Source organism: Malurus melanocephalus, unplaced genomic scaffold (genome assembly GCF_030028575.1).
Source record: "Malurus melanocephalus ecotype Western Australia unplaced genomic scaffold, MMel_1.1 scaffold_131, whole genome shotgun sequence".
NCBI lineage: Eukaryota > Metazoa > Chordata > Aves > Passeriformes > Maluridae > Malurus > Malurus melanocephalus.
In genome coordinates, this window is record NW_026623363.1 from 1,724,091 (window position 1) to 1,737,114 (window position 13,024).

At 45.1% G+C, this 13,024-nt stretch overlaps 1 protein-coding gene across 1 annotated transcript in view; it reads right to left on the reverse strand.

Annotated features, from left to right (window-relative positions):
• Positions 1 to 6,793: 6,793 nt before the first annotated feature.
• SLC20A2 (solute carrier family 20 member 2) overlaps positions 6,794 to 13,024 on the reverse strand; it is a 32,045-nt gene continuing 25,814 nt past the window's right edge. The window contains exon 10 of the mRNA XM_057370742.1: positions 6,794 to 8,471. Within this exon, the coding sequence (XP_057226725.1) occupies positions 8,307 to 8,471 (165 nt within the window). The 3' untranslated portion in view covers positions 6,794 to 8,306. The remainder of the gene's footprint in view (positions 8,472 to 13,024) is intronic.

The following is a 13,024-nucleotide window of genomic DNA, read 5'->3' on the forward strand; positions in this document are numbered from 1 at the left end:
GTTTCAAATTTGCAAAACAGAGGACTGTGTTTTGTTTTYCAAGCCCCCTCAAAAAGCAGGACTCACTGTTTCTGAGCCCTAAACTTGTCCAGTTTGGAGAAGCCTTACTAGTTGCCTGAAGGGCAGATGAAAGGAAAAGGTAAATTCAATTAAAACCTCATCTAAGCCAACTTCATATTTTTTAAGGCAGTGAAGAGAGGCAGGCAGTGTACGTCCTACTGCTGCTGCTCTGTCACTGGGGTTTCTGTTTTCTGCTCCCAACACTGCCTTCAGCTTTGATGACCCTTATTTGACACAACTCCATTAGCACCAAACTTCACACCAGCTTGCACAGTCTGGCTGTATCCTTTAATATCCCAATCCGAAATTTCTGARCCAAATTCACCTGCCCCACATGGTTGGAAGCAATGCAAAGAGGAGGATGGAGGATCTCCCGGTGTCCCCATAGAGCTGTACAGATTTCCACCGACCAGGCACCACCAGCAGGTCCCAGGGACAGCTGCAGTTTCCCTTCTGGCTGAACTGAGCTGCACTGAAATCAGTATCMTCTGCCTGAACAGGTCCTGCTGCTCCTCGGAAGGGTCGTTTGGGAGCTGCTTGGTTCTGCCAGGTGGGACACACACCTCGCTCCATGGCAATCAGAGCCTTTGGCAGACTTGAAAAAGGATAAGCTTTTATTTAGAAAGCCTGAGAGCCTCAAAGTGTGCTGAATTCATAGACATTTGTCCCTGTAGCTACAGCCCCAGTGAGCCCAGCTGTAGAGCGATATCCCATTTAGTGCTATGGTGGCATATCAATAGTTCTCGCTTGTTATTGATGGATAAAAGGCTGGCATTTTAGAGAAACAYTTGGTCTCCTCTATTTAAATGGAGGATCAGTTCTTTGTCAAGTTCTTTCTTTCTGCACCACCTGGCGGTACATTTGCATTAGCACACTGGGGGCTGAAGGCAGCACGAATCAACCAGCACATCCTGTCCAGAGKTATTCCACTTAGTTTCCCCCACATCACAAATTTACCATTTCAATGGATCTAAGGATCTAACACTGTGGTATTGAGTAAGAATAAGCAGGGTATACAAAATAATTATACATAGAAAACCCTGTGTTTTGCAATTTTTCCCTTAGATAGTACCTGGATAATTCATTACTTTTGATTTTTTTCAGTAAGTCTGATAAGAAACTTGCCATTCCTTACTGAGACTTGTTTCCAAGGATGACAAATTTTCCTTGCCCTCAGTTTTCTCTGCCAGAAAGTTTGTAGAAGATTTGTCAATCACATGTGTTACTAAATTGTCAATGGAAATTCATTTCTGCCCTCCAAGTAATATAATTATGACCTAATYCCATATCAAAGGAACGTTCTCCAGTGGGCTCTGTATGAGTGTGAAGTGTTATCATAGAGTAGTTTGGGTTSGAAGGGCCCTTAAAKGTCACCTAAGTYGCCACATTTGCCACRCTGGATGGTTATCAATAAATCAGCAAACGCTGCAGGTGGTTACAGACCACAGACAGAAACAACGTGCTGGTCTGTTRGATTTTATGACTTYGTGAAGAATGTATTAAAATATTTATTAGCTCTTTATATTCAGAATCTTAATGGAAGGTGTAAGCAAGCTGGATCTGAATTTTAACAYCTCAGAGTAGGAGCCTCTCAAACAAATGTTGAGGGTGGCACCAGAGAGGTTTTGAAGCATTTCCTGTCCTGACTTCATTACCAAATGGCATCAGCAGTGATAATTGCAGCTTCAGGAAAAATAGCTGCTAAACAATGATAGCAGAAAGGCCCTACAGCCATTTTCTCAATTAAATTAAGTGGAAATTTAGTCYTTGAKTACTGCKTGTGAAACTGGCTGAGCAGAATCAGAGCAAGCARGCACCCTGGTGGCTTGGAGGACAATGAGGGCAGGAGAAAGACTGCTTTGCTCTGTGACCACTCTCTCTATGCCCCCGTTCGAAAAGTCAGTGCCCACCTCTGCCCTAGAGCTAACCTTGGCATGAGAATAAAACCAACAGACTGCTAGCTGAACTCTAACAGAGGCACCTTTAAACTGGGGAATTTTGAGGAAGGCCATTAACATCTCTGTAGCAATGTTTTTCTTCTGGTTTTGTATCAACAGCTTGTGTTTCTGCCACTGTTTGTCTCAGCCATAACCTCTTGATCTCTGAAGGCTGTTTTGGTGTTTTATGTCCTTCCCACCTCATTTATTTCTACCCTTTCTGTTTATACTGGTACTTGGGCTTTTTATCAACACCATCTGCAAACTTCTCGTATTTGTTAATGCTCTTAAGATTAGAATTTTTTGTCTCTGAACATTCCTGTGCAAAGGGGATCTGGAGCCATTTTCAGTAACAAAGGAAATATCTTTACACTCATTTGATATAAACTACCCAAAATGAAAGGATGAAGCAAACAAATAAGAAGTCTTTGTCGTAATACATATGACAAATAATGCAAATCCAGGAAATTTTCTTCAAATTATATCTAAGAGCATTTACTCCAGCTGCAATAAAGGAAGGGAAATTGCCTTAATGAACATTATTTGGGATAGGAATAGGAAGGACAGGGTTTTATGGGCGAGAACAGCTTGCAAGTTGATAAAACCTTTTAACCTCTTTCTGCAGTGCATAAAAACAATAACCCAAACATGTAAAAAGGTCTTTAGCCAACCTTTACATTATGTAGCTCTTGAACTGTTGTCTCAAAGTTTCTGCATGCAGATTTCTGTATCCCAATTGTTCTAAGTGCTCGGGAAAAAACTAGCTAAAACTTCTGAAAGAGCAAAAGCAGCTGTGACCTAAAAAATCCAGGTGCATTCACCTTTTGCCTACCATTCAAAGCTTATCYACAGAACTGAATTTGTGACATTTTCCTCATAAAGTGACCAAGCTCTTCATGGTCCTTGGGTCTAAGCCTCGAGCTCCCTTTCTCCCTTTCATAATTTCTTGTGCCATTTCCAAACAGTTTTGGTGTATTTTGAGAAGCACTTGACCCCAGCACTGACAAGCACTTTATCAGTGTAACAGCATCTCTATTCTCACGGGAAACAGAAGCAGGCATCTGTCAGAAAGCAGCCAAGACTTCCTACAGGTTGTCATGCAAAGTCACAGACTGAGAAGAGAGAACTTGTCAGCTTCACCTTGATAAGCCCATGAGTGTGAAAGACATGTCACATGCAATTCCCATCACAGAGATCACCAGGATTCCATGAGAAGCAGGAATGAGTGGAAAAAAAAATCAGGCATACAGAAAGTTGGAGCAGAAACCTTGGGCAGTTCCAGGTGTGCCTGCTCTCCAGAGCAATTAAAGGGATTCTCAACATTGTCTTGCAAGATCAAGAGAAGATCATCTGTTATGAAGTATTTAAGAGAGCAAGGCAACATTTTCAGATTAACCTTCCTATAATTTTTCCCCTCAAGCCAAAAAGATGACAAATCCTGGCACAGCAAGAAAGCAGTTTCACTATTATCCAAAAATGCTTTAGTGCTTTTCCAATCAGAATTATCCTCCTGTTTCACATGAGACCAGTGCATGACACCCTCCCTGCCTTTCCCTGGCACTGGCAACTTCAGGCACAAGCATCTTCTCCCTTTGTGCCTGGRAGGGATATGGACTGGTGGAGTATTCCTGCTTAGTGAAGTCAGCTTTCAGAGGCGGAGAACCCCAGCTGTCCTTGCAATGGGAGACTGGAAACAAGCTCTTTAGCAGCAATTTGAATTCTGTGAGCTGCATGAGCTGCTCACAGCAAAGGAACTGGCRTGCACCGAGCCATCCTGGGGGAAGATCCACCCAGGGATCTGACTGCACCTGGGCAATGCAGAGAACTGGCCAGCAGCTGAATACCTGCCACTCCTTTTTCTCTTTCTGAAGCACAGCAATGATTAACAATCTACGGTAATTCCTTGCACTGCAGCAGCACTGCCCAGCAATAGCACATGTCACATCCTTGAGTTTAGGGTTGTTCAGATGTCACCTTCCTGAAGATGTTCAGTGTCAGCTGGGACAGATGCAAGRAGCCACAAAAYTCAGACATTTGTGCTTGGTTTCCAGGCACCAACTTTGCTTTAAAGCTGATTGCAGTTAAGGAAGCAAACAAGCATTTGTTATTCACATTCACCTTCTCACATAAACAAACTCTGCACCTAAAAGCTGGTAACAGCACAGCACAATTGTACAAGTTAAAATTACTGTTCCACTTAGGAAAAATACTCTTTTGAAAGCTGCAGTTAGTTGAACAAGCGGTGTAAAGTGCTTATAAAATCTTTCAAACCAATGCTATCCCTGCACAAAGTGTTTGCTCATCAATACAGTGCTAAAATACCATCTCTGCAGAAGTTCAGCCCCCTAGTTTTAACAACTGGAGACACAAACTGATTATTTTTGCAAGACAAGTAGAAGAAAAGTCTGCTTGTGTCAACCAGCATGAAAATGTAATTTAATTCAGTGCAACAATACCTTTCTCTCCGAGAACCTAAGATAATTGGAAATTAGGCTAAGTGTACAATATTTAGTTATTTGTACAACTTCACCTGGAAAGAGCAGAGTTCACATTTTTATTACACATAATTCCTTTGTATTCTGCTTTAATGCTCAGAAAAATGAGGCTAACAAAGATTCACAGTGGCAATGAAAATCTTCCTCCAGTTCAGACTTCTTTTTGGCAACCAGTAGGTGGTATCAATGCTCCATCAAACCTTATCATCAGTGTCACTAAAGCAAGGTCCACGAAAAAAGGAGCACAAAACCAAAGGTCCTTAGACTTAAAAAAAAAAAATAAACAGAATATACCACTTTTCCCATCAGCTACCTTCTCTAGAGAAGTAACAGTGCAAGACACTTATTCAAACAGTCTTCTGTCCTCCAAAAATATGGATCCATATTTTTGGAGGCCAGCATCATCTTGGGAGTCCAGGGACACCCAGGTCCCAAAGTCTAGGCTAGGATCTCTCACAAAGCACACCAGGTCTCTGTACCACAAACAAACTGAAGGGCCCTGTGCCTTTKCATTGTCCTGCCCCATGCTCTTCCCAGCTGCATTCCCTGGCCTCTCTCTGACCAACTCCAGAACAAATCTCAATGCCTGCGGCACAGGCTCCACGGGGTGCTCAGCCAGCCCAAGCAGTCACGAGCACACAGAACACTTACCTTGGAGGTGGGAGAGCAGCAGCAGGGAGCTGGGAGAGCAGGGCAGGACAGACTGGGATGCACAGGTTGCCATGCCACAGCAACCTCACCAGCACAGGCACACTGCCAAGCTGCACCAGCAGAGCTGATGGCCATGACAAGTCCCAGTACCAACCCAGAGACCATGAGACATGCAAAGGCAAAGCAACTCCCAGGGCAAACCATGAAATCTGGCAGTGGGGTGAAAGCTGGAGGCAGGAGCTGAGGGTAATTAGTCCATTAGCACCTTCACACACTGCCAGCTGGCTCTCCTCAGGCTGCTTCGAGTCAAAGATTTACCACTGATCTATGAGGCACAGTAGACACTTTGGTTTCTGAAATTCAGGCTGCATTTCCTCCCTAAAACAGTTTTTACTTGTAATAAATATTTTCATATTCTTCTCTCCTGCCTCCTCACCTGTTTCTCGTGCTCACTTTCCCTGCAGCCCCAGCAGCCTGTGCATGTTGCGTGTTCCCAGCAGGCAGCAAGGTGACAGCCACGCTGTCCTGTGTCCCCTGGCTGTGAACCACGGTGGGAAGGGGGGGGTAACCTGCAGGGTGCAAAGGTCCCGTGTCTCTGTCCAGGTCTATCAGCATCTGCTTCTTAAATAGGCCTTGGCTAAACAAGTTCAGCTCTCCGGCCCCACTGAGCTCCAGTGCTCCTGGAAAAGCGCAACACCCCCATCATTTCTTGAGCTGAAAATAGACCTCTTCTGATTGCTGCCTGAGCAAAGGGAATTTTACCTGTGCCTGTGTTTGCACCGTTCTCCAGTTGTGCTTCCCCTGCAGATTCTGCTGCTCTGGGGTGGCAAAGGACACCTCTGTGGTGTGAAGAAAGCCACTTTGGGTTTTCCACCCCCCTCCACGTTGATGCTTATTGTAGCTGGGGCAGGAATACTTTGGAGATACTTCCTTGCCAGCCAWTTCTCTCACAGCAGTTTTATTTATATACGTGTGTGTTGACAGACACCCAGCTGTGCGTGTTGGGGGATTATCACAAACCCTCAGGGCTGGCACAGCCCTCCCTCTGCACACTGCCTGTGTCTGGCAGAGACRAGTCTGCTTTGTCTCTGTAGATAAAACAAGGTGGGAAGGTGCCGGGCCACCGGGCAGGCATTAGTTTACGCAAGTGCTAAGATAAGGTGAGTCTTTCAGCTCTTTTCAACAGGTCCCGAATTGTCTCTGTACCTTTACTGGCTGCTCTGGKCACGCAGCTGCTGCCCACCAGCCCCACCCATTTGCCAGCACTATTTATACCACAGCTCTAGGGTTTCAGAGGGGTTAGAAACTGAGTGCCACAGYAACAGGGATGGATGCTTCCAGAGCYCCAGRAAGGAGGGCCAGAGTGARGGAGGCCGCTGGAGGCAGCAAATGCCCAGGGAATGTGCCCAAAGCAGCCCACGGGCTCCCAAACCTCGCCAGAGAGACGCCTGAGCCGAGCCCGGGCAGAGGGAGGGCTGGGCACTGGGGCCGCCCGGACAGCAGGAAGAGAAGGGAGGTTTTGTCAGCGCCACACAGAGCGKGGTTTGATCCCACTGACCACAGCAGACAAAGGACAAAAGGCGGCAGATGCCAAGGAGTAGGCTTTAATCGCCTGGGGAGCCTTCCCGTTAGGGCTGAGTAACACTCCAAACACGCACGAGGCAGTTAGAGGGGCTGTTTATCTTTTTATTATAAATTTGGTATGAATGACCAATGGAAAAATCACAATGGAGTACCAAGAACGTTTTATCAAAATTTTAGCAGCATTTAAACAGTAATAGATTCCCAACCTCCTCTGGGCACCCCTTGCCCTTTGCCTCCCACCCATGTAACAGTAACCTTCACTCCCATGTGCTTTCCAAAGGCGTGCAGGGGATGTAGCWAGCCATCTTCCCCTGAGCTGCCGAGAAAAAAATCTCATCCCAAATGCTGGTTACCRTACAACTTCCATCCACACAGGGCCAGGCTCCCGTCCCCTCCTGGCTGTAGCAGCACAGGAGGAGGCTGGCTGGCTGTGGYGTGGGATGGGAGCTGCCAGGGGAGAGGCAGCTCCTGCTCACACCTCCCCTGCACGGATCCGCACTCCATGGGCGCCCATCGCCTCCACRCAGATTGCAGGGCTGAGCCCTTTCCCACCCGCTGCTGCCCTTCGCTCCTGTACGCGGGGATGCCGTGAGCTCCACGGCCCCGCTCCTGTACCTGAGTGTGTGCTTGTGTCCCGATGGAGGGGAAGGGGAGCATGATGGTCTGTTCTCCTGCAGGAATCACAGCAGGGCAAGCGGGAGCTGACACTTGAAGGGGAAAGGTGAGCGGTGAGATACTGAAGTATCAACCCACTAAATGAAGTCAGTTCTACTATCAGCTAATGTGGAGAGCCATGGGCTGCCTACGAAGTCACAAGAACTATTTTTTTGTGTGCGCTTTTCTTTTTTTAAAGTTACATTAAGACATGAACAGTACTATCCCAGCCTCACCGGCCGGAGCTTGGTGAAAACAACATTGAATTAGAGGTGGGGAAACACAACACACGTGGAGACAACAACATAATATCGGCAAGCTATTCCCCTGCTTCTTTGGTACTTCCTAAACTTTCTTATCCAAAATATATAAGGGAAATGCACCATTTAAAAGTTACTGTCCGTAAGTATTTACACAGCCATAATCATCACGCTATGATACACGAAGATCAATATGATATGAACAAAGTTATTTTATGAAAAGCACTTCTGCACGTTTTATTTTGTTCCAGTATCTTAATAGCTTTAAAAAATTCATGTGTTACGCAGTCCTGTACCTCGCTTCTTCTTATATCAAATGGACAAGAAACATTTCCTAATCCATACTCTTCTTCAAAAGATTAAAAAATAGCCACCAAAATGATACACTATGTACAAATTTTACTAAATATTAAGTTCTAGGCAATTATTTTCACCCCACTGATAATATAACTTAGGTATCGTTACCTACTATATGCATATATATTTCTTTAATATATAAGAAATGGCACCACATCACCATGTCACCAATATGACACATTGTTATGTACAGTAGATAAGAAGTTAGGTATGGAAGATGGATCCTCTCCGACTGCTTCTTTCACGGGAACGCTTCTCCCATGGGTAGTAGCTTGGCCATTTCCCCTTTTCCCGGCGGAGGCGGCTCCTCAGATGTAAGGCAGGATCCCGTACATCAGCAGYGCCATCACGCCGGCGCTGAACAGGCCGGCCACCGGCACAGTCACAAACCAGGCCAGGAAGATGTTGCGGAAAAGGCGCCAGTCCACGGCTTTCTTGGAGCGGATCCAGCCCACAGCCACCACCGAGCCGACCTTGGGAGCGTGGGGAAGAGGGAGGGAGACAGGACGTGAGGGGTAGGTCTGAGCACCTGCAACATGTCCACGGCCACACCAATGCCAGTCAGCTGATACCAAGCGATGCTCTCAGATAAAGAAGCCCCTGAGGATGACAATGGCTCTGTTCTGGTGTGGTGGCAGGAGGGTGACACTTCCAGGGTACTTAAACCTTTCTTTTTCAAGTGTCTCCTGTTTTTCAAGGGTCTTGGGGTCAGCTGGGGGGTTTTTCTCTGCCCTGCTAACTCCTACATGAGCCTTCAGTGCAACTGAGGCAGTCCTTTGCCTGACTCAGTCCATAGGGGACAGAGCAAGTGTCCCCTGGACGCTTGGTAGGGGGCAAAAAATCAGTGCAGGCTTAGACCCAGCACATCAAACTCATCAATCTGAGCCCTGTGAGGGAAACCAGCCCTTCTGCACCAGCTAGCCAAGCAAAGCATCCTGAGCTAAAATACCCTCTGCGGACAAAGACATCGGCCTAATACTTTGGGGGACACACAAACTGCACAGAAACAGAGAGGATGGTGGGGAATGGATAAAACACCAACATATCCTTCAAAAACGATGCTACCAGGGCAGCTGGGTAGGTCAGTGGTTCTGTAGGCGAAACACACTGTGTTATGGGCAAAGCTGCAACCTTTTCTACCTTCAAAGGTATTTTCAGTTCATACGCTCAGGTATAAACTCAGCATATCAGTTTTTAAGCAAACAAAAATGGACTGAGAAAAACATTTTCAATGAAAAATGATACAAAAACTTCAGAAACACTGAGTTTTCTTTCTGCCCTGGAAGTGCTTTCCATGCTGTTAGCAAAAACAGTGCAAGTCTATTCAAAGGGCATGGTAAAGCAGCAAGAAATGTGGAAGGAATATCCTGTTTTGAAGGTAAGGAAACTCCAAGACACAGCTGGGCATGTGCTCCCTAAAGTGCCATCCCTGCCTCCCTGCTTATTTTCTTTATGGGAGTATCAGTCCCTGCCTATAGATCAAAAGATGGGCTGSTCCCCATGTACAGAGCCAGGAAAATGATAAATGCCAGTACAGGGAATAARGGAAAGATAGCATGGGATATCAAATTTGCATCTTTTGCTAACACCTCTTTGGCTTCTCACTGCTGCCTAACATTTCTTTTTGGAGAAGAGTCATTTGTGGAAGACCCTGTAACTCCAGGGTGCCTGTGACAGAACAAGTGAAAACAAGACTTGGTATTTTATGACCAGTAAGGCCTCTGTCTAAAGTTTGATCCAATAAGGAAATCTGTCAGATAATACTTCATCTGAATACTCCTGGGGTGCACAATATGCTATTCTGCATTTAGGAGGTCTAAGTGTATTTAGGAGGTGGAGGTGTATTTAGGTGAAGAGGAACCCCACACTTGTGACTATATCGAAGCATTAACCCAAGGAAACAGCATTTGGATTTTCAGCAGCTTGGCTGTTAGGCTCAGTTTTACATGCCCTTAGCAYCTGTCTGACATGCTTGCAACAAGAAGCACTATTTTTTGAGCAAGGTTGCAGCCAGCGTACGCTAATCTCCGCGTCCTTCCTGAAATTTAAATGGTATCAGCAATGATGGCATTGGCAATCTGTTTTAAGCATCATTAAAGTTTAGTTTATTAATAGTGATTTTTGATGGACTACAGGTTAGGAGAGTAGCTAAACGTTGGGTGTAGACACACTACACCTTCTGTAGAATTTCAAATGATATCTACTTTGAGATTGGTTTGAAACCAGTGCAGTTTGCCTTCACTATGCTCTGCTTAAAGATTTACAGAAATGCTTTTGGCTCTCTTGTTCCTGTGCAATGGTGTATAATAAGAACACACAGAACATGGTAATTCAATCATAGCAACAGAGAGTATTTTTCAAAACCGCAAAATCATAATGGCAAAATGGAGCTGACAGAATGACCTCAGCAAAGTCGCTTTTGCAGAGGAAAAGCATTTAACTGCTGCACTCTAATTTCATCTGTACGTGAACACACTGTTACAGCTGAGAAATGTTTATTTCTAAATCTCAAATCTGAAAACAAATAACAGGCACTCCAAGACTCAATATGATCATTTGCCCACCTGGGCAGCAGAAAGGGAAGGTATGCATTCACACCACACCGGCTTTTCGGTGCTAAATCTCAAGGGAGGTTGAACTGGTGCAGCCAGAGCAATGTGGCTGCTGCATTCAGGCTCACAAATTCCTCTGGAGGCTCAAAAGGTTAGGTCTTTCCTCCAAGCCCTCTCAACTTGGAGGCTTTYACAGGACTTTCCTCTCCCCTTGGACCTGCGGCAAAGACGAAGGTGCCAGTCAGGCTCTGAGCAGGCACTGAGCATGAAAAAGCTGCTTGGCCATAGATGTGCGACAGGCACATGAGGCAGTGACTGCCTCACGTAGAGCAAAGGCTCTGGTTTAAGACCAAAGGCAGCTCCTGATCTGAGAGGGCTAGACAAATCTTCCTCAGAAACTAATGCTAAACCTCCTCCAGTTTGCCACACCTGCTGCAAGATCTGAAAACTGCTGCTCAGAGCTTTCCTTCATACCTGGTCTCCATTTCTCATTACAGTTTACTGTTTCACCTTGAAAAGGTTTTCCTCCACCTCAGCCGTTTCATGTCGCTCCTTGTTTGCCATCAGTTCATCCAGATGCTGCACATTCAGTTGACTGACACACCTTCAGTAGGTTTCCAACTTCAGAAAATGCTATTTTGCAGTGGAGCAAATATTAGGAATAATTCCTAATCCCTGATGCCTCTGGCTCAAGGTTAGGCTCACCTCAAACCTRCTATCTTTTTGATTTCTAAGGCAAAATCATTTTTCTGCTGTTTTTTAAGACAGCATTTCTGACTCAGTGGCTGACAGCACTTTCAGTGAGGCATTTTCACATGGAGCAAATGATACATAACAATTCTTTTATTCCTTCCCTGGGCCCTCGAGGAAAACAAGGAATGCAGGAATACACCKGTTACAAGTGTTTGCTTTATCTTCTGTTGCTCACTTAGGGTCCTTCCACTCAGGATCTCATTTTGCTGAAACACTGAGTCAGTTATAATAACATGACATCCCCGGAACAGTCAATCCTATTGCAAAGTGGATCTTCCCATTAAGAATGATCCATCTAATGAGATACAGCAAACTACAGGGAGCAGACACAGACTAACCACATTAGCTGCTTTTATGGAAGTATTTTTAAAAAAAGAGCTATTTTGCTCTTAGTTAGAAAAGGCCAAGCTTTTAGCTGCATTGAGTGAATGAATACCCCTCTCATTAGCTTATGGCTTCCAAGACATTTTCTTTTTAAATTCAGTCTATTTGCTTGGACCAAAGTGTGTTTTCTCTTTTACAACAGTTGGCTAGAAGTCCTTCAGGCACGCAATTGGGATAATCAAAGCTGTATTATTCTCCCTGGCAAATTCTTCATCATGCATTTGATATACCAGTCAGCTTAAAGGGAGGTGGTTTCAGGCTAGCATTTTTAGAAATGGATAACATTGTTATTATTTTTTCCCTCCCTGCTTGATTCAGAGGAACCAGAGTTCAGTCAATGCCAGGAGATCTGAACAGCCTTTCAGAGGAGCCCAGTCTTGGCTGCTTCTCAAAGAGCACCAGGGTAGAAGAAATAAATGATTTTGCAATAGAGGAAGGCTTTCTGAAGAAATGGTTCTCACTAGAAAAAGGCCAATTGAACCAACTTYGGGCATTTTGCAGGATGTGTGGATTTCATTGACTCTTTTACTGGAAAGCAGGTCAATGTCACAGGCAAGGCTGCCAGGCTTCTTGCCAGCCTGCCTGCCACGCCATGGAGCAGTTATCCCCAGAAACGTGCCTGCCACAGCCTCAGCCAGGGCTCCAACGTCTCCAGGATGCAGTAGTGAATCCTACAAGATCTGTCTTTTTTTAGGGTTTGGTCTTGGTGGCATGCAATGACGCAGAGGAACTGCCATTCTGGGATCTCTGATTTTGGAGGGGCTTCCCCACATCCTTTCATCCAGATAGTGAAAGAAACAATCAGCTCTGCATGTCCAGGAGCTTAAGAGTCCATGGGGAAGCAAAGGAAAAAAGATGGGATATTTGACTTAAGAATTTCCCAGGGAACAAAATTCCAAATTCCCATTATATTCTTCCAGCAGTGTAAATGTCCACATGTTCCCTGATGTCTACCAGCTATATAAATGGCTTCATGACACAATTAAATTCTGCTCATTACCCAGCCTGTATCTATACTCCAAAGTGGTCTCTTTTAAAAAACTGAACAAGAAAGCAAACTTCCTTGTTCAGAGGACTATTTACAAGGGCCAGATTCCGTATAGCAATGCACAAAAGTGAGGACAAGTTGGTTTAAAAGAAGAGAGACATTAAAATATTAGCTTAATGATGTAGCAGTGTTTTTCATACAGGTGGCTTTAAAATACACGTAACCGGGCTCACACAGACTACAAATCTACGTTATTTTAATATGTCTATATTAGTTCAGTACAACCATGGAGGGGTGAAAGACAGTCCAGACTTTTGTGCAATTGGTTATCACGCTGACTTTGCTCGGC